This window comes from Mytilus edulis, chromosome 3 (genome assembly GCF_963676685.1).
Source record: "Mytilus edulis chromosome 3, xbMytEdul2.2, whole genome shotgun sequence".
In the NCBI taxonomy this organism is placed as follows: Eukaryota; Metazoa; Mollusca; class Bivalvia; order Mytilida; family Mytilidae; genus Mytilus; species Mytilus edulis.
The window spans coordinates 88,959,678-88,980,969 of record NC_092346.1 but is presented as its reverse complement, the minus strand read 5'-3'; the positions used below and the strand labels follow the sequence as shown (position 1 = coordinate 88,980,969).

At 33.0% G+C, this 21,292-nt stretch overlaps 2 protein-coding genes across 2 annotated transcripts; both read left to right on the top strand.

Annotated features, from left to right (window-relative positions):
• The first annotated feature begins 203 nt into the window (after window positions 1–203).
• LOC139515486 (interaptin-like) lies at window positions 204–2,216 on the top strand. Its single transcript, XM_071305061.1, has one exon. The coding sequence runs from the start codon at window positions 204–206 to the stop codon at window positions 2,214–2,216; it is 2,013 nt and encodes a 670-aa protein (XP_071161162.1).
• Window positions 2,217–15,305: 13,089 nt separating this feature from the next.
• Window positions 15,306–20,594, top strand: LOC139514655 (lipopolysaccharide-induced tumor necrosis factor-alpha factor homolog). The gene is made up of 3 exons (XM_071304109.1): window positions 15,306–15,481; window positions 19,083–19,575; window positions 20,340–20,594. The coding sequence occupies exons 1-3, from the start codon at window positions 15,457–15,459 to the stop codon at window positions 20,512–20,514; spliced, it is 693 nt and encodes a 230-aa protein (XP_071160210.1). The 5' UTR covers window positions 15,306–15,456; the 3' UTR covers window positions 20,515–20,594.
• The last annotated feature ends 698 nt before the right edge of the window (window positions 20,595–21,292 follow it).

Here is a 21,292-nt window from a genome sequence, read left to right as displayed (position 1 = left end):
GTTTTTCATTTTACCTTTTAAAACACTTGAATTAAATTTTAAGCCAGTACTTTTAAGTTTGTGTTACTATAAAGTGTTTTATAATCAGTTTTTAATTTTTAAACTGTCCTTGATGTAGCACATGTTAGCAGATAAGTTATTTTTGCTCAAAATATTTTTGTGTAAATCTATTACCACACTCATTAAATTCTTTGTTTGGTAAAATGGAAATTGCCAGAAGAAGAAGTGACCGAGTTAAAGGCAAGAAAGTAATGTTTACTCCCTGTAAAACTGTATCTAATACTGCAACAAAAAACAAGAAGTCTAATAGTAATAGTAGTATTAATGAAAAAACTGTTGATTATGAATTAAATAAAAGAAAGGCTGTTAGCAAGAAGCTTGATGCTGCCGAACGGTTGTATACAGTAAAAACTGAAATAAGTCCAGGTAATCTGGTCCTTATCTTCTCTGCTGCTGCTTATGAAGAATTCAAAGTTATAACACAGTCAGTTGTAAACAACACTGGTCTGCAGATAAATAAGACTGAGACTAAGGATAAATTAGGTGCCATTGTATCTGAATCACTGGCGATCCATAATGGAAGCACAAAATTATTTGTTTTGAACTTTTTTAATACCACAACAAAAGTCCTTTTGAATGGCAACCAATCATATATAAAGGAATTTATAACCACTGCTCTCGGGGACATATTGTGTATTCTTGACCGTAACTCCAAATTTAGTCTTATAAACAATCAAATCAGAGAATATTGTAAAATGTTTTTAGATAACACGCAACAAAGTAATCTGGACACAGCAAGTAAAGATGAGCAAGGGGTACAAATTTTAAGTAAGAAGTCAATGGTTAGTTCTAAACAACAGACAGTGGGGACCTGTTCTAATATTAAGTCAAAAACTATTCAGAGTGACATCTTATGTCCAACATGTAAGAAGGTCTGTGGAAATGACTCAAAGGCAGTAGAGTGTGACATATGTAATGTATGGGTCCATTATAGCTGTGAAAAACTTGGTCTAAGTGACATTCATGTAATTGAAAATGATTTAACAGCAGAGTATATCTGTATAAGCTGCAAACAGTTGAGAGCCTTGCAGGCTGATTGTGTAGCAGGAGGGTCTATCTCTGATAATAGTAATGACTCAAATAAGGGGGAAGAAATGCCAAGATCGTCCCTCTCAAGTGCTGATATTAACCCCATGGCTCGGGGGTCGGTTGTTTCTGGTGTTACTATAATACATAAAGACAATAGACTGTTTTCTAATAATAATTCCACAAATGATGAGGATATAAATAAGGACAATTCAAGAAGTGATAGCTCCTATAGTTCCGTACAAATGGGTTCAAACATTTTAAAAGAAGAAATAATCTCTCTAAAATTAGAAATTACTCATAAAGATAAAGGAATCAAGCAAAAGGACAGTCAAATTTATAAGTTACAAACAGAAGTGTCCACTCAGAAAAAAGAGCTTGCAGCAAGTAGAGCGTATGCTATAAAACTGGAAAATGACATTAGGGATTTAGAACACTCTTTGTTAATTCAAAAACAAAAACAAAGTTCAAGCGTGAATGCGGACTTTAACAGGCAAAGTCCTTTTAGTGATAATAGTAATAAATCCGAATCAGAAAACTTAAAAAGCTGGTTTCTTGAACAGAGGATGAGGCAAATGGAATTGGAAATTTGTAAACAAGATAATAAAATAAGTAATCTAAGTGATAAACTGTTGGACTTGAGATTTGACAACAATAATCAATCAACACGGTCTCGACAAAGGCAAAATAGAGGGAGGCAAAATAATGCTAATAAGTACAGTAGAAACGAAAGGTCTCAATTTGATAGACATAGTGAAAACAAGCACTGTAAATTTCAGAATGATTTTGCAGATTTTAGTGGGGGTATGTCATTTCGGCACGATGAATCCCAACCCAATAGTCTTCACATTGATACTAGTGGTAGTGACAATGAGACCAATTCTGTGGTTAATGGTCAAACAAACAATAGTGATAATTTTTTAGGGAATATTCATTCCAGGGGGAAATCAAAATGTCAAACACAAGCAAGGAAAAGATTTCACGAGAAATCGGAGCAAATATATATACCCCCAAGAAAGCAAATGAAACAAGTACCGCCGAGGTTCCAACGTCTTCAACAGGAAAAGTTGGGTTGCACACAGAGAGACAATTTAATGATGCCCACAATGGGTCAATCCACAAAAATGTAGGAAAGGATATACATGTACAAGAGCCTCATGATAATGAAATAAGTATAGATAGCGTGCTGAACATTTTATCTTTTAACATTGAAGGTTTTTTATCTAATAATATGTATCTATCTATGCTAGAGAAAAGAGCTGATATAATTATGTTACAGGAACATTGGTTACATAATAGGGAAAAACAAGTTTTAGAGGAATTTTTAACTGACTTTTTATGTCTTGTAAAATGCTTTGATGATGATAAGACAAATGACCCAACTGAAAGGAGGAGGGGGCATGCTGGGGTTGCAATTTGTGTTAACAAAAAAATTACAAAATCTTGTTGAACTTTTACCGGATGGATGTAATAGAGTAATAGCTATACGTCTCAACGTAAAACAGCCACTTGTGCTAATATGTGTCTATATGCCAACTAGAGGTGGAAATATCACTATTGAAGATTTTAAAACTGTACTAGATGAGCTAAGTGAAATGATAGAAAAATATCTGCCTACTTCTGACATAATTATAGGAGGTGACATGAATGCCTCACTGCATAGAAATGAGCGTAAAATACCTCGTGATATTGTCTTTGATGAATTCTTAAAATCTAATGGACTGTCAATACCTTCCACTTGCAAAAAGCAGAGTACGTTTTTTCACTTCAATAACAGAGATGAATCTCAAATTGACTATTTTGTAGAAACTAGTGCAATGGTCAAGAAATATTTGTCATTTAATCGTGAATTTCAAAATCTATCCACTCATGATCCAATTATGATTTCAATTAACTGTTGTATTGAAAGGATGGATATTAGCACTAGCGATCCTAGACCTTTACGTATAAAATGGGATAAAATTGATAAACAAAAATATGAAAATTTACTTCAAGAGAGATTAACTGAATTTAGTGATGTGGCTGTGGTTGAAACTGCTGAAAATATAGAGAACATTTTAACAAAATTTTCTGACATTATTGTGACTACTGCTGAAAGTCTATGCCCAAAAAGGAAAAAGAAATTTAAGAGGAAAAGGGACTGGACCCCAGAAATGACTGAAATTGTTAAGGAGGGTAAATTTTACTATTGGAAATGGAAAAATGAAGGTAATAAAGATAATAAATCTAGCATTAACTATATTCGAATGAAAGTGCAAAAGAAAAAACTTCGTTCTGCCCAAAGACGATTGGCTGCTGAGAAAAGAGAAAATACGTATACCAAAATTATGGAATTAAATGAGAATAATGATAAACAATTTTTCGCATTAGTAAATAAGCAGAGAAATGCAAGGTCATCCACAACTTCAATTTTGAAGGTTAACAATAGACTGTATAATAATTCAGCCTCTATTCTGGGAGCTTGGGCTGAATACTTTGAAGATTTGGCCTCGCCATCTGTGCAAGATAGATTCGATAGTAAATTTTTCAATTTGGTTAATAATGACATTGAAATATTAACTGATATTTTCTTAAGTACAAGAGAACCGATTCAGGAAGTGACTGAGTACGAATTGAATAAATGTATTTTATCTTTTAAAAATGGAAAAGCTCCAGATGTTGATAAATTCACCATAGAACACTTGAAATATGGAGGTCAGACAGTTGTAAATATACTAACTAAATTGATAAACTTGATTTTTAAAACTGTTGCTGTCCCAAATAATTTAAAAATAGGGATAGGATGCCCTCTGTTTAAAAATGGAGGAAAACCAAAAGAAGATCCAAATTCATATAGACGTATAACTATAACTAGTGCTATTGGAAAAACTATAGAAAAGCTACATTTATCCCGTAACAAAAGCTCTATTAAAAATCAGCAAAGTAGATTACAAAAAGGGTTCACTGAAGGGGAATCCCCTACTGTAGCGGGGCTGGTTGTAACTGAACTAAGAATAGAAGCTAAAGAAAAACGTTTACCCATATATATTGGATTAACTGATGCTAAAAAAGCGTTTGATATAGTATGGCATGCTGGCCTATTTAGAGAAATGCATAAAATGAACATATCTGGAGATAATTGGTTATTATTTAGGGCATGGTATGAAGACTTAACTACAAAAGTAAAATGGGAAGGAAATTATTCACGTGGGTTTAAAGAAAAACAAGGCGTCCGTCAAGGAGGTGTTTGGTCTCCAACTGCGTATAAAGTTTTTATTAACTCTTTACTGAAAATCTATGAGGAAAACAAAATTGGGTCGTACATAGGTTCAATATACTGTGGTGCTCCAACTGTAGCAGACGATGTTACATTGATAGCTAATGATCCATATGAACTACAAACTATGATTAATATTCAAATGGACCATGCAAATAAATTTAGATATTCGATTAGTGAACAGAAATCCTGTGTATTGAAAATAGGAGACAAGTCAGAACATTCCTGGTATATGAACGACCAAAAGTTAAATACACCAATTAATGCTACCCACTTAGGAATAAAAAGGGACATAAATTCTAAATTTGGAGTTAAAGAAGTTGTACCAGATAGAATACAAACTGCTCGTAAAACAGTATATGCATTGATGGGCGCTGGTCTCTATGGCCTGAATGGGATAAATCCGAAGGTCTCAGTTCACATGATAAAGTGCTTTGTCATTCCGAGGCTACTGTATGGCCTGGATATTATTCGATTAACAAAAACTGATATAGCAAAACTATCTGTTTATTATATACAATTGTTGAAACAAATCCAGCATCTGCCGTCACGCACTGCGAATTCTGCTGTTTTAGTCCTGACTGGTCAGCTTCCTATAGAATCTGAAATCCACAAAAAAATGCTTTCCCTATTTCGTAACATTGCAGATAATCACGGGTCAGTTGAACGCAGTATCGCTCAAAGACAGCTTGCTTTGAAAACAAGAGACTCTGAAAGCTGGTTTATTCAAATTATAAAATTAACAGAAATGTATGAATTGCCATCTCCTATAGAGGTACTGGATCTAGTCCCAGAAAAGCATATTTGGAAAAAATTGGTTTATAACGCAGTGAATGACTATTGGAAAAACATTTTAATTCTTGAAGCTAGGACAAAAGTATCTATGAAAATGTTAAATGTTGATAACTTTAAAGTTGGTGTAGTTCATAATATCTGGGAGAGTAGTGGTTCAGAACTTTTATCCGTTAAAAGAGCATGTGTCAAAGCCAAAATAATAAGTGGGACTTACACTCTTCAAGCTGATCGAACAAAATTTAATGGAAATAGAACAAGTTCTTTATGCCCTCTGTGTTTTAAACAATCTGAAGACTTAATGCACTTTCTTATAAAATGTAACTCTTTGGAAGGAGTGAGAAGGAAATTCATTATGCTACTAAGAAATCTACTAAATGATAAGATAAATGCTCTTCTTGTGGATGATTTATTTAACTTTGAAGATAATCTATTACAATTAATAGTGGACTGTACAAAATTCCAGTTTTTAAAACAATTATGGACAACTATTGAGCGCCTGTCAAGCAGCTTATGTTTTGGTCTACATCAGAAGAGAACTAGCTTGTTACTATAAAGACTGTTCATATAGTTTTCCAAGTTATAGAGACATATATAGTGAAATTTATTTTTTGAGTGTGGTATAGATGATAATGATAAGCAAAGATTTAAACTGATTGTTAAAGTTAGGTGGTCTTTTTAATGCTTATATGATAGGTGATAACTTTACATATTATTTTTAGATTTTAAATGTTTATTTGTCGCTAAGTTTTAAGTACAAATAACAATGTAATGGTTCATTACCTTAAGTTTAAGAATAAATTACTCTGTAATGAGGCTCTTTGGTTAGGGGTATATACTAGGTATAAGTGTAAGGGTTAGGACTTACAGTTTGCATTTGATGAGTATGTTTAAGTATAAGGAATGTGAATTAGACATTTGCTGAGCTGAGCAAGTTTCACAGTCTATGTGCTTGGTGGATAGATGTGATGTATATATATTCTATCGATGAGGAGAGAGACTCAAGTGAGATAAAGGACAAAATAACAATGGATGAATCTATCAAGTTTTAGATTTTAAAATATGACTGTATATACAGTTTGAATACTTTTAAATAAGTGTGGTGGCGGTGTATATAAGTGTATAAAGAAGATGTTTTTAATCCAATAGTGAATATAAGGGATTCTACACTTCAAGAGGATATTCCAACTGAAGTGGTTCATCTGATAAAGGTGGAAAGTACAGAATAGGTAACAGGTAGGTAACAGGTAGGTGTATAGGTAAAGGTAATATCTTTGGTTAGCTTGCTTGCTAGCTCAACCGTGAAGCTATTATAAGGTAAGGTAAACTATCCTCCTTTCGAAGTAGCCTAGTCCTACATACAGGTAGAAAGGTTATCTGTCGGACTAGTCTACCCCTAAAGGAGGATACTTTACCTTACCTAATTATGACTTTACGGTTCAACTAGCAAGCAAGCTAACCAAATATAGTACCTTTACCTACACACCCAATGCAATCGGCTGTAATATTCGCAATGACAACATCAATGTGCTTCTTCTTGGCAATACTGTTTATCAGGAGATCATAGATGTATGTATTGCAGTTAGTGAGACTATAATAAAATATTGAATCTGAATCTATGGTTATTGACACCAATTGTATCGTGTAAGGATATTTTATATTTTACTCCCCGTGAATGAAAACCATACAATACTAGTACACATGTTTTTAAAGGGGCCAGCTGAAGGACGCCTACAGGTGCGGGAATTTTCTCGCTACATTGAAGACACATTGGTGGCCTTCGGCTGTTGTCTGCTCTATGGTCGGGTTGTTGTCGATTTGACACATTCCCCATTTCCTTTCTCAATTTTATTTAAACATGTAACACTGATTCTTATATGATTTATTTTGTGTTTTATACTTGGCGAAGATTATAGATGTGACATATTGCTACTTCTGAAAATCACCAGTACTTACATTAGAATTAATTAAAAGTTGGCTGATGTGTTTCTTGTTTAAACATAAAATAAGGAGGAGAAAAGATACTATCAACAATATATTATATTTTTTTTCAATTCGTGACACAGAAGTTTTGACTTTGCAAGACATATAAAAACTAATGCTATTATTAAAGCTTTAAGCAATTTTCAAAGCATTTAGATAAAAATAGATATTTGGTTAATGTAGTGTATAAGGTAAATTATTCCAGCCTGTAAACATATGCAATAGAAAATATAACAAAAAGTTAATTACGAAAGAAATAGAATGTCGAAGTGACGATCGCCCATCTATCCTTCAGTGATCGGGGTTTTTTTTAATTGTTATTTTCTATCCAGGAACATTCATTCAAAAACGATATCATATTCTACAGAAAATTGTGTCCATAATTTAAGATATATGTAGGCGGGACACAAAATAGACGATTGCAGAGCAGGTGTGCCACATAGACTTTTTAATAGAATATATCTTCATTGAAAAAAATCTGCATACTTTATCGGTCTATAATGGGAAGTATGTCAGACCCAAATTTCTTATTTAGACAACAAATAAAAAAACTTGATGATTTGGCAAAATTGAACAAATCTTGATTAATTGTATTCTGATTCAAATAAACTTAAGATTTGCATTTTTCAAATCAAATTTCCTGATGTTCCGGAAAAATGTACTATTTGTTTCACGAAATCGGTGAGTTCACACCTGCGAATGAACATTCGTGCAAAAAAATAAATGTTTAGCCATCTATAAAGAGGTTTGGCAATCATCAATGTGTATGTGTTACATCGCTGTTGTTTTAATGAGCAAAAATCTAACCTACACAAAGTATTTTGAGTTTCCTATGTATGCCTGTTTTGGTTTCAACACACCTTAGGTTGCGTGGTTACCTGATGAATATTCCTATAGAAACTCATGATGATTGGCACCATATTACAATTACTAATTTAGGGAGTAGAATGGCAAAAAAAAATAGGAATAAAAGGAAAGGAGTAGGGGCAATAATAACTCCAAACTAGATTAAGGTACAAGGTATTCGTAAAATAAAAACAAATTTCAATTTGAAAGAGTTACCATGGCAAAAAAAAACACAACTGAAATGCATATTTTATAAAAAAAATCTTGACTTTCTTGTTTTTCATCAAATCTCAAGTATGTTTCCAACATGAATATTCGGTTTTATAAGGAAAAAATGTATTTGTCCTGAAAGGTTTGGCGCAAATCATTGAGTACTTAAACCTAGATTTGTCGTAAAGTATTAAGTACAAACTGAATCGTAGTTTTGTCGTAAAACACTAAGAACAAACTGATCAAACAGTGGTTTTGGTGTAAAACATTGAGAAAAATTGAATCGAGGTTTTTATTTTTTAGTATCGAGTACAAACTGACACGTGGTTTAGGTGTAAAGCATTAGGTGTAAAGCATTGTTTACAAACTGAAGCGTGGTTTTTAGTGCTAAGCACTGCGTACACACTGATGTGATACTTTGGCGCAAAATATCTAGTACAACAGAAGCGAGAGTAGACTAGCGTGATTTGGGTGTAAAGCATTTAGTACACACTGAAGCGTTTTTGTGTTCTAAAGCATTGGGTATAAACTGATGCGTGTTTTTTGTTGTTGTTGTAAAGCATTGAGGACACACTAATGTTATATTTCGGAGAAAAGTATTTAGTACAAACTGAAACGTATAGTTGTGGTGTTAAGCATTAAGTACAAACTGATTCGTGGTTTTGGTGTAAAGCATGCAAAGAGTACACCCTGTCGCGATATTTTGGCGTAAAGCACTGAGTACACACGGATGCGATATTTTGGCGTAAATTATTTAGTACAAACCGAAGCGTGTTGTAAAGCATTAAGTTCATACTGATGCGTGTTTTTGTTGTAAATCATTGGGTACAAGCTGATGCGTGGTTTTTTTTATGTAAAGCATTGAGTACATGTACTGATACGATAATTGTGCGTAAAGCATCAAGAACAAACTGAAACATGGTTTTGATGTGAGGCATTGAGTAAAAACTGATGCGTGGATTTGTTATAAAGCATTGGGTAGAAATTGACGTGTGGTTTTGGCGAGAGGCATTGAGTAGAAACTGAAGCTTGGTTTTGGTTTAAAGTATTAAGTACACACTGAAGCGTGGTTTTGTTGAAAGTGGTTGAGTACAAACCGAAGCGTAATTTGTTGTAAAGCATTGAGTACAAATTGAAGCTTGTTTTTGTTGTAAAGCATTGAGTAAAAACTGAAGCGTGGTTTTGTTGTAAAGCATTGAGTACAAATTGAAGCGTGGTTGTGTTGTACAGGCATTGAATACAAACTGAAGCTTGGTTTTAAGCATTGAATAAAAACTGAAGCGTGGTTTTGTTGAAAAGCATAGAGTACAAATTGAAGAGTGTTTTGTTGTAAAGCATTGAGTAAAAATTGAAGCTTGGTTTTGTTGCAAAGCATTGAGTTTAAACTGAAGCGTAGTTTTGTTGTAAAAGCATTGAGTAAAAACTGAAGCGTCGTTTTGTTGTAAAGCTTCGGGTAAAAACTGAATCGTTGTTTTGTTTTAAAGTATTCAGTAAAAACTGAAGTCTGGTTTTGTTGTAAAGAATTGAATACAAATTGAAGCTTGTTTTTTTTGCAAAGCTTTGAGTAAAAACTGAGTCGTGGTTTCGTTGTAAAGCATTGAGTAAAAACTGAAGCGTGGTTTTGTTGTAAAGCATTTAGTAAAAACTGAAGTGTGGTTTTGTTGTAAAGCATTCAGTAAAAACTGAAGTGTGGTTTTGTTGTAAAGCATTTAGTAAAAACTGAAGCGAGGTTTTGTTGTAAAGCATTGAGTAAAAACTGAAGCGAGGTTTTGTTGTAAAGCATTTAGTAAAAACTGAAATGTGGTTTTGTTGTAAAGCATTGAGTAAAAACTGAAGCGTGGTTTTGTTGTAAAGCATTTAGTAAAAACTGAAGCGAGGTTTTGTTGTAAAGCATTGAGTAAAAACTGAAGCGAGGTTTTGTTGTAAAGCATTTAGTACAAACTGAGGCGTGGTTTTGTTGTAAAGCATTTAGTAAAAACTGAAGTGTGGTTTTGTTGTAAAGCATTCAGTAAAAACTGAAGCGTGGTTTTGTTGTAAAGCATTTAGTAAAAACTGAAGCGAGGTTTTGTTGTAAAGTATTGAGTAAAAACTGAAGCGAGGTTTTGTTGTAAAGCATTTAGTACAAACTGAGGCGTGGTTTTGTTGTAAAGCATTCAGTAAAAAAAAATGCGTGCTTTTGTTGTAAAGCATAGAGTACAAATTGAAGAGTGTTTTGTTGTAAAGCATTGAGTAAAAACTAAAGCGTGGTTTTGTTGTTAAGCATTTTTGAAGGGTTTTTAGTTGTAAAGCATTCAGCACAAACTGAAGCGAATATCGTATGGAGAAAGATATAAATTTCTAAGAAAAAAAATAATTCGCTCTCCAATTTTGCTATTCAATTAATACATTTTTTTTGGGTACATTTTCTAGTTTCCCTGACTATTTCTATTAAGATAATTAGAGGCATACTTATATAGTCATAAAAAAAACACCAATTGTCCATGGGAATATCAAACTAATGACGTCATTGATAGTATCAGAAGACAAATAGCAGTCGATTCAATACTTTCACGTCATCTTAATTGGAAATAGTGTTTACATCCGTTTGGTAAGCACTATAAAACGTTACAAAATGGTAATTGTATATTTTAGGCACATTAACAAAGACTTGATGGGTTAAAGTCGGCTGCTCTTTTATCCAGAAGAATGATTTGTCCTTTACCCCTCTTTTGACTAGTTAATTAAAATACCATTTTTGGATTATCACTATTAAAGATAGATAGAGTTCAAGTATACGTTAATTCAATATTCAATATTTTTGTATAGTCTCACCAAATATAAACATAAAGGAAAGATTCACACACATATCTTCATGTAAAACAGTAACATTTGCAAGGTATGGATTTATGAGCGACTTTTCAGACACAATATAAATATTAACATTCTTAAACATTCACATTTGAAATTTAAAGTGTTCATTTCTACTACAGGAACGTAAAACATTTTGTTTCTTTTAAAAACTATTGAAATGAAATAGTATGCTGTTTCTTCTCAATAAAATGCTGGTATATTACGGAAATACATGATATTCGCACTGAAATAAGACTAAATCGATTTTATCGTATTACAATTCACTGGAAAATAAAACGGTCTGCACGCGAAAACGGTTGACCGAATTACTCGGGGGGAAACATAATCCCTACCGTGGTTTTGTCAATGTTTGTTCTGTTTACCACCAGTTTTAGTTTAAAATAAAAGTTTGAAGTTTTACTTCCCAATATCGATTATATCAACATATTTCGTAATATTATATTAAAAAAAATTCATTAGAATGATTGAGAGCAATAATTTTTAACCGCCATGGTATTTTAATGTCACAATAAAAATGATACTACTAGTATTACAATCTATACATTTTGCGTCCTTGGTGTGCCGGTTTTTTTCTATTGTTTTTACAGTGATGTATCACCTTTAAATAGAAATTGTATACTAATGAAAGATTCAAAAGTAAACTTTGTCATTGAACTGTGGAACATAAAACAACAGAAACGCTTTACTATTCCATTGAGAAGATATCAAATGTTTTGTGCAGAAGTGATGTAGGCAATTAATTTAGTTTTAGTAGAAAGTTTTAAGTTCAATGCTAATGATCTCCACAGAAGTTCATTAACTTCTCTTTAGATGTTCGCATTCATACATTATGAAATATAATACGTTGATGGGGAGCTTAAAATTGTACAGTGGGCTGACATAACCTCGAGTTGACAATACCCATTTCAATACGGACCTTTGAACGAAAATAGCTTTAACTGATTTTTTTTATATAATATTTGAATTCAGTTGGTTGTGGCGTTTTTCATAGAGATTTTATTTTATTTCTCTAAGATTGTCTTCAAATTAATGATAGCCGACCGGTACACAAAATACAACATACTGTATCAAAGTGCAATTTTTCTGTCATGTTAGGCTCCGGATTTTAAGTGTTTCAAAAAAAAAGGGATGCATCGTTTTTATCTCTCATAAGCTAGATAATAAAAGAAGTCCATCAAGAATATGTTATTTAAATGGAGTACAAATATATCATGTTTCAATAAAAAGGACTACTGTTATCTGATGTCAGTAAATCTCTCTGTCAATTTGAAACGTCTTTACGATAAATCTGTTGGACGTAAACTGATTGATACTTTCGTCATGGAGAACATAATTCATTTATTAGCAGTGACTGGCTTTGAACAGGCTTCCAGTAACTGCGAGTACTCTTAGATAGGTGATTTGAGTTATAAATTGTGTTATGTTAGCTGTTTTTGTGCCTCGTCTTGGTCGATCCAGTAAAGCCAATGGCTACTTATCCTTATAGTTTTTTTTGTACTGTTACACCACTGCCCTAGGTTAGGGAGTATGGCGCTCACAAACATGATTTACCACGCAGAATTATGTTAGTTTCTGCCTGTAGTAAAATAGTTGTAGTTGGTTCATGTCTGTTATATTTGTTTTTCGTAAATTGTTTTGTTTTCTCGCTTTTCATGTCGGGCCTTTTACTCGTAATTGCTTACATCTACTTCATTTCAACTTTGGTAGAAAGTCATACTTCATTTCAACTTTGGTAGCAATCATACTGCAACTCCTTATTTTTATATATTGACAGTAATCGGTAGGTTAGAATAAGGCAATGCATATCTATATTATATCGCTGTGGTAAAAAACACACCACTAGACGATATATTAGACTTCCTAGCGACACCAATTCAACATCAGTTTTATTATCACTCGGTATGTATAGCATCGACTCATAAGTTCTGTATAATTTACGTTCCCTGGTTTCTAATGTATATTTAGTTATAACCTTGCAGCCAAATAAATTTTAAAAGAAACGGAATGCTTTTAATTTATAAATATTTTAAATTCTGATGAATTTTGTCGATGGTACAATTTCCGAAAGTTGCGATAAAATTACGTGGTTGTACAATGCGGCATAACTCAGAAATCACTTTCTAAAATATTACAACGACCTCTTACAAAAAGTTCAATGCTTATTTTAGAATCAAGATGTTGCTTTCCCAATAATATCATAATAATGACATTATATTAAGACATAGCAATCTAAAGAACATAAAAACATTCGAATTTTTTTTTTAATTAAAATTACTAGTTTCTGTTTTTGTAGGCATGTTGTAAAATCAAGAGTATATAATAGAATTTGGGAGTAATATTTGTGTTTTTTGTATTTTATTTGTGAAGAAATTGAGGTCCGTGACCCCTATATTTATTAAACATTTTGGAAGTATTTATGAAAAGCAATTCTCTTACTTAATGTCAACCATTTATCATTTACTGTCCTCAATAAGAAGAAAAACCCAACGTTTCCCTACAAGCAATTTCATCAGTGACCCATAGTTTTTATATTGAAATTCAAAAGTCGATAAAGTTGATAAACTCTAGCGTCGAACATTTAGACCTCCTATATAGCTATGTGTTAACCTTAACCGTGGACGGACGGACGGATTGGTATATGTCTATTTCACTGACTAAATATCCGGACTTATAATTTATATAATGTGATGGACCTATTTTAATGCGTCTAATTATATATTTTAGTGTTGACAATTTATATTTAGTTTAAACTATTAAATAAACAGATCCTGTGTCCACGCTACTAAGCTTTAATACAGATGCCTGTATTTCAGTCGGTTGATTGTGTATTGGTTTTATTCAATGTATTTCAACGTAAGAGAAAAAGGTCAGTTGTGTTTATACGTTATTGTGTTTGTATGTGTTTTTGTGGTGTATATTAAATAAACAAATTAAGTCTTAAGCCATGCTGGCGGCTTTTTATCTACCCGGTTTTAGTGGGTTTTTTTTGGGTTAGAATCCAAATTAAATTAAAACTTCATCGGTACAACTTCATTTTATCCTAGGCCATGCTGACAACATTTTATCTACCCAGTGTTTAGTTTAATTGTTAAAATCTAAAATTATTGGTAAGTCATAACTTTATTTGTACAGCTCCATTTAACCTTTATGCTCCTTCATAGTATATATCCTAAGATCAACTCAACTAAGTAAGAATTCTAGGGATAATATTATAATATGTTTATGGCAACGAGGACGACAGCGTACGCCACTTCGAGGCATTAATAGCTCACAAGGTCCATATGGCCATGGGAGATAAAAATCTAAAGAGTAAGAATACGCGTTGAGTAATTAATCATTTCCTTATCATTTAATGTTAATCTTAATCGTGCGATGTTTTATGGAAAGTTCCACAAAAAGAAACTAAGAAACTGTAGAAGCGTGAAGATGAAAGGAAAGCTGTCTAAGTTATTTAAGAATTGATTCCCAGAAATCCCGACCAATCAGGATCTACATAAGGGAGCTACTACTTGATTTTTATGGGGCGGGGTTGGCTAGGATGACACATTTTTTTTTTAAGTTGTAACCTCTGTCCTGTCTTTTTATTTTTCACTGTATTCGATCTTACCTATTTTATATTAGTTTCATATCCTGACTTACAACTTATACATAAATTATTTTTCGGCCTTTTTATTTGCAAAGTCCCTCATTCTACCTCCTTTTTTTTTTACTAAAAACTCCGGTCCAGCCTGTTTTAAATCAAGGTCCATTCTATAGAGAGTGAAAGATAGATGACCAAACTCTGTTTTTAAGAAGTTTGTCTCAGAGAGATTTACAGTGTTATTTATTTAGTTGTATTATTATAGTTTATTGTTCGTACATTCGTCGTTGATCGAGGAAAAGTGTCAGCTTACGTTGTTTAATTATTTAATGATAATAGTTTATTGGTTTCAACATTTAGTGAATTAATTTTATTTTGAAATGCTATTGGTATATACCTCAATTGCAGTATCCATTTATCTTAGCATGCATCTTTCACCTGAAATTTAACACTGATGTCGTGTCATTTAAAACTGAAAGGAAATAAAATACCTACATAACATGATACTTTCAAGCTTCACAATGATTATCAGAAGTATAAAGGCACATGAATAATACACAACAACTGAACGAAATGACAGCATCAATTAAAATTTAACGAATGGGATGAAAGCAAAAAATCGTTATTTCCTTTTAAACACGACCCATGGGAAAATTAATTTCTCGATATACAAAAGTCATTTAACCACGAAGAAACAATCCAAAAGCATGTTTCTATGTCGCCATGACAGTTTGATGAACATATTGTGTATATACATATATATATATATATATATATATGACATATCTTAATTTGTTAAACTTTATCAAAGCAAACTTTACTCTATAAAAGATTGGAGTACTGACGTACCGTGATGTCAACTTTACAACAAGGTGCTGGTAAGTTTTATGATAAAGAGTACATTGCAAGAGGTAGTAATTGCAATTTATTGCGCATTTTTTGTAGACAGTCAAATACTGGACATTTTTTATATTATATAATTAGTATAAAGGCAACAGTAGTATACCGCTGTTCAAACTCATAAATCCATGGACAAAAAACAAAATCGGGGTAACAAACTAGAACTGAGGGAAACGCACCAAACATAAGAGGTGAACAACGACACAACACTACAATGTAACACACACAGAAACGGACCAAGCATCAGACAAAATCCCACGAGAATAACAAATATAACATCAAAACCAAATACATGAATATGGGATAGACAAGTACCGTGACACGTCTTATCGCAATGTGAATTTACACTCAAAAATAAGAGAAAACAAACGACGCAACGTTAAAATGTAACACACACAGAAACGAACTATAATATAACAATGGCCATATTCCTGACTTGGTACAGGACATTTTTAAAGGAAAAAAATGGTGGGTTGAACCTGGTTTTGTGGCATGCCAAACCTCACACTTTAATGGCAATGTTAACATTAACATTGAAATGACAACATAATATTACAGGACTACAATACAAATAAATAGGAAGACGTGTATCATTTTTTATATCATTTTATTATCATTTCATGAATCATGCGAATTGGTTTACACTTTTTATGTCGGGGTCTTAAAGACTTTCATAGCTGCCTGTTCTGCTTTGGTTTGACTCTGACATAGTTGAAGTCCGTACGGTGACATATAGTAGCTTAAATCTGCTTAATTGAATTATGTTGAATAAATGTTTCATTGGCAGTCGGTCTACATCACCATTTTTTATATTATAATGCTGACCACTAGTAATATAAGAAAGAAGTACACTGTTAGCTCTTCTCAACAAAAAACATTGATTTCTCTGCAAACGAAAATAAAGAACTTATTCGTTAAATAAAGAATTTTATTTATTATTATTATTATTATTTATCTGCGCGTAGGCTTAATAACTTTTCGGAAATGTGTACGTGGTAAAAAAAAATCAGAAGTAATTCCGTCAAAGCTCAAAAAGTGATCCCTTTTGATTCCTTTCAAGTCCATGATTTTTGGAAACCAAAAAATGATTCTGATAAAAAAAAAAAAGGATTTGGACAATAGCATTATGCCTGTATGGTTAAGATTGTGATAAACTTTCAATAAATTTTAAAAAGAGCAGTCCCGAAATAAATAAAAAATTATGTCCATGTTTGGCATTAACAAACCCTAAACAATTCAGATAAAAACAAAAAAGGAACATTCTGTACTAGACTGTATGAGTATACACATATGGTCCCACAGTACTCGTATGGTTGGACTGTAAGAGTATACGCATACGGTCCGGAGGGTACGCGTACGGTCCAAATACTCGTATGATCCGGAACAGCTTCATGAATTTGCTTCATAAATTTGCAAGTGAAAAGTAAAATCACAAAAATACTGAACTCCGAGGAAAATTCAAAACGGAAAGTCCCTAATCAAAAAGCAAAATCAAAAGCTCCAACAAATCAAACGAATGGATAACAACTGTCATATTCCTGACTTAGTACAGGCGTTTTCTTATGTGGATTGAACCTGGTTTTATAGCGCTAAACCTCTCACTTGTACGACAGTCGCATCAAATTACATTATATTGACAACGATGCGTGAACAAAACAAACAGACATAATGGGTAATCTATGATTTTTAATTTAGTTTCTTGTGTATAATTCGGAGTTTAGTATGACGTCCATTATCACTGTACTAGTATACATAATTTTAAGGGGCCAGCTTAAGGACACCTACGGGTGCGGGAGTTTCTCGTTACATTGAAGACCCATTGGTGGCCTTCGGTTGTTGTCTGCTCTATGGTAGGGTTGTTGTCGCTTTGACACATTCCCCATTTCCTTCTCAATTTTATCATTATTAGGGGTACAGCAGTCAACATTGTGTTATAATCTTAATATCAATAAAAAAACAAACAAAATGTAAATAAAAATTGAAAAAAACACGTAACAAAGAAGCACTAAAAAGGCATATTTTAATTTAAAAAACCTCATACATTGCTTTTTTATTTTTTGTATTTTATTCATGGGTGTTAAATCCACCCATAAAGGATTGAAAGATTTTAGAATCGCGTGTTTGACGTCAGAATGTACATAGGTAGAGATATACAATATAGTCTATAGTTCTTTTAGGTATATCCTCTGCAGAATGTAAATAAAATTTTACCTTGTCCTTCTTGTCGCTTGTCTATATGCTTATTGTATATTTCTTCTTAAAAAAAGGGCCACGCCATTATGTATCAAAGAAACACAAGCTAATACAAACAACACAATGACAGGATGCCAAAGTACAGAGCCACGTTAAATGAATATCATCAAAAACAGACCAAACAGTATTACTGACAAATAAAAGAACACTAAACTTTTTTACTAAGATTATAAACGAAGTTAGTACGCAGAATCTATACTTCAAGACCATCGTGTATTATTTGTGAAGTTGATACGGAATATTTATCAACAAGGTCTTGGTACTCGACGTTCTTTTTAACATACCCCTGGTTCATCAACTTTCTGCTCAAACACTGGTGACGTTTTACTGCAAGCTCTTGAGTACCGAATAAGTTGGGAAATGTTTATCCCGTATATGCAGGTAAAGTTGGTATATTGCTGCTAAGGTGGGGGAAATGAATAATTTCAAAATTAAAATCGTCTCGTTTGTCATAAATTCTGGTCCTGAGATGTCTGTGTATGTCAAATTCGAGGAATAAGTCTAAAAGTATGGCAGAAAAAGCTGTGTCTGTTATTTCTTTAAGTCTACATCCAAATTCAACAAATAGGTTGCCGATAAAAAAAAAAACTCCAGCATACTGCTCACTTGTTCCTCTGTGTAGCATTTTTTTTACCCTTTTGTTCACTATTAACAAAATATGCCATATGGTATCCCAAAGTAATGCTAGTATGCTACCATTTTTATGTCGAAAGGCATTGTGGATTTTTTCTTTAATGCGATTTTTTAATTTCACATGAGGAATGGTGGTATACAGGGTGGAAAAATCAAAAGTTTTGAATTAACTAATGTCAGAAGTTCCGAGATTTAAAATTATCCAAAAGTTCTATAGAATTTTTAAGAATCCACACCCACTTCGCAAGTAAACAGTTTCACATTACTTCTAAAGACCCTCTTTCACTGCAAACAGAATTTTAGTCAATCTAATGGACAATACTTCAGTGAAACATGCAAATGAGCCGGTAATGTATTGTTGTTTTTTACGGAATGTTGTGAAGCTTAGGTATATACAATACAAACAAGGAAAGTCCTCCGATTTGTTGTTCAATGTAATATTCATTGAATACACGAAGGACTTATGATTCGCCAAAATCTCATCCTTGTCAAATGATATTTCTTTGTATATGGGATGAAATGAGTGTTCATTTATTCCTTGTTCCAAGTGAGTGCTTGTACTTATAGCATTGTAAGGATGAATCCAAGACAGCATGTGGCAGAGTGTTTGAGTGTGTGAAATAATATGCATACAAATATGTTTTTATGTGTTAGTTCTTTACTTTAAATATGTTAGCTATCATATTAATTAAGGTCAAGATGGACAACAACAGACAGATCAAGGCCAGCCAAATCAATATAACCAATCAAATCAACCCGGACAGCCAATGACTAATCAGGCTGGACAACCAATTATTTATCAAACTGGACAGCCAATGGTGAATCCAGTAGGTCAACCAATTGTTTATCAAGCTGGACAACCAATGGCGAATCAAGTTGGTCAACCAATGGCAAATCAAGCTGGACAGCCTGCTATTTATCAACCCGGACAACCAATTATGACTCAACCTGGTATGGTAGCATTTGGTCAACAGATGATTGTTCAGAATCAATATGGACAGCCAGTCATTGTTCAAGGTGGTGTACCAATGATGATGCCTATGCCCATAGATCCCAACAGTCCAGCACAAAATGAACATCCCGTCAGTACTAAATGTCCACACTGTCAGACAGATATTACTACAGAAATAGAATATGTTGTAGGCTCGTGCACGTGGTTGTGGTGTATAATGATTGGTTCTATGGGGTAAGCTTTTATGCATCACATATTATTTTAAAGAATTCCTTTTATAATCTATTTGATGTACAATAAATATTTAAGAATTGTTCACCGAAAGTAAAAGATAAAATCTATATCGTAGTAATAGTTCGTTATAAAAAATATGTATAATTCATATCTGACCATATGTTTTGAACATTCACATATAACGTTGCATAGGAATACGATGTGATTTTAGATTTACAGTCGCAACAAGTGTTTACTGGCTTGGCTACAGTGTTGCAGATTTATCATTTATTCAATTTACGACAGTAAAATCAACGACACTCGTCATGATGTTAAAATACAATATAACGACGAGTATGACATGTTGAGCTGGATCTGCTTACTCTTCCGGAGCATCTGAAACCACCTACAGTTTTTGATAGGGTTCGTGTTGCTGTTGTACCCCTATTTGTGACATTTTTACCTTTTGTGTCTATTTGTTTTGTTCACACATCGTTATCAATATAATGGAATTTTATGCGACTGTCATATGATACAAGTTAGAGGTTTAGCTAGCTTTAAAACCAGATATAATCCACCATTTTCTATATGAGAAAATGCCTGTAACAAGTCAGGAGTATGACAGTTGTTATCCATTCGTTTGGTGTGTTTGAACTTTTGATTTTGGCATTTAATTAGGGACTTTTCAGTTTTGAATTTCACTCGGAGTATTTTTGTGATTTTACCTTTTTGTTATGTATAGTCATAATAAAGCCATTCTAAACGAAAACAATCTTTTTTTCCAGTTTTATACTTTGTTGCTTCTTACCATTTCTGTGGAAAGGTGCCAAAGATGTCGTACACACTTGCCCGAACTGTAAGAAAGAAGTCGGTAAATTCATTCGACAACAAAGAAGTAATACCAGGGTTCATGTTGGAGGAGGACATTATCGCAGCCGCCGACGTCGAAGACGACGATAATGGAAAAATGCAAAATGCAAAATTATGACATTGCATGTATAGGATTCTCGAAGTCATATATAATAAACCAATCATAGATACCAACGTTCAATTTTTGTACGCCAAACACGTATTTCGACGCTAAGGACTCATCAGTGACACTCGAATCAAAAAAGTTGAAATTACCAAATAAAGAACGAAGTTGAAGATAATTAATTACCCAAAATTCCGCATGGTTTTGCCAAGTACCGCTCAATTAATTCTTTGGGTAGAAAATCGTTTTTCGAAAAATTCAAAGTTTTGTAAACAGTTAATTTATAAATGTGACTATATCAAATATCATTCATTTCATCTTGATGGTGCACTCGGGGAGGAAACCTTCATCAGCAGTGTCACCGACCCAGTGGATGTAATTAAATTCATCATAGATACCAAGATTGAAATTTTATACGCCAGATGTGTGTTTCGTCTACAAATAAAGGCAACAGTAGTATAGCGCTGTTCGAATTTTTATAAGTCGATTGAGAAAAACAAATCCGGGTTACAAACTAAAACTGAAGGAAACACATTAAATATATGAGGAGAACTACGACACAACAGAAACACAACGCCAAAATGTAACACACAGAGAAAAGAACTATAATATAACAATGGTAATTATCCTGACTTGGTACAGGGCATCATTTGCTTTGTCTATATGCCTCTATGTGTCTCTTTGTTACATATTTTTTGTTTTTATAGTAATTAAGATTATTATAACAGAATATTGACAAATGTACCCCTGTTTTTGACATTTTTA

Bases quoted from the DNA above. Each gene is read 5' to 3' on its own strand.
- LOC139515486 (XM_071305061.1), top strand. From the start codon at position 204: ATGGAAATTGCCAGAAGAAGAAGTGACCGAGTTAAAGGCAAGAAAGTA.
- LOC139514655 (XM_071304109.1), top strand. From the start codon at position 15,457: ATGTCAACTTTACAACAAGGTGCTG. The intron at 15,482-19,082 runs GTAAGTTTTATG...ATATTAATTAAG, and splicing joins AACTTTACAACAAGGTGCTG to GTCAAGATGGACAACAACAG. The intron at 19,576-20,339 runs GTAAGCTTTTAT...CTTTTTTTCCAG, and splicing joins ATAATGATTGGTTCTATGGG to TTTTATACTTTGTTGCTTCT.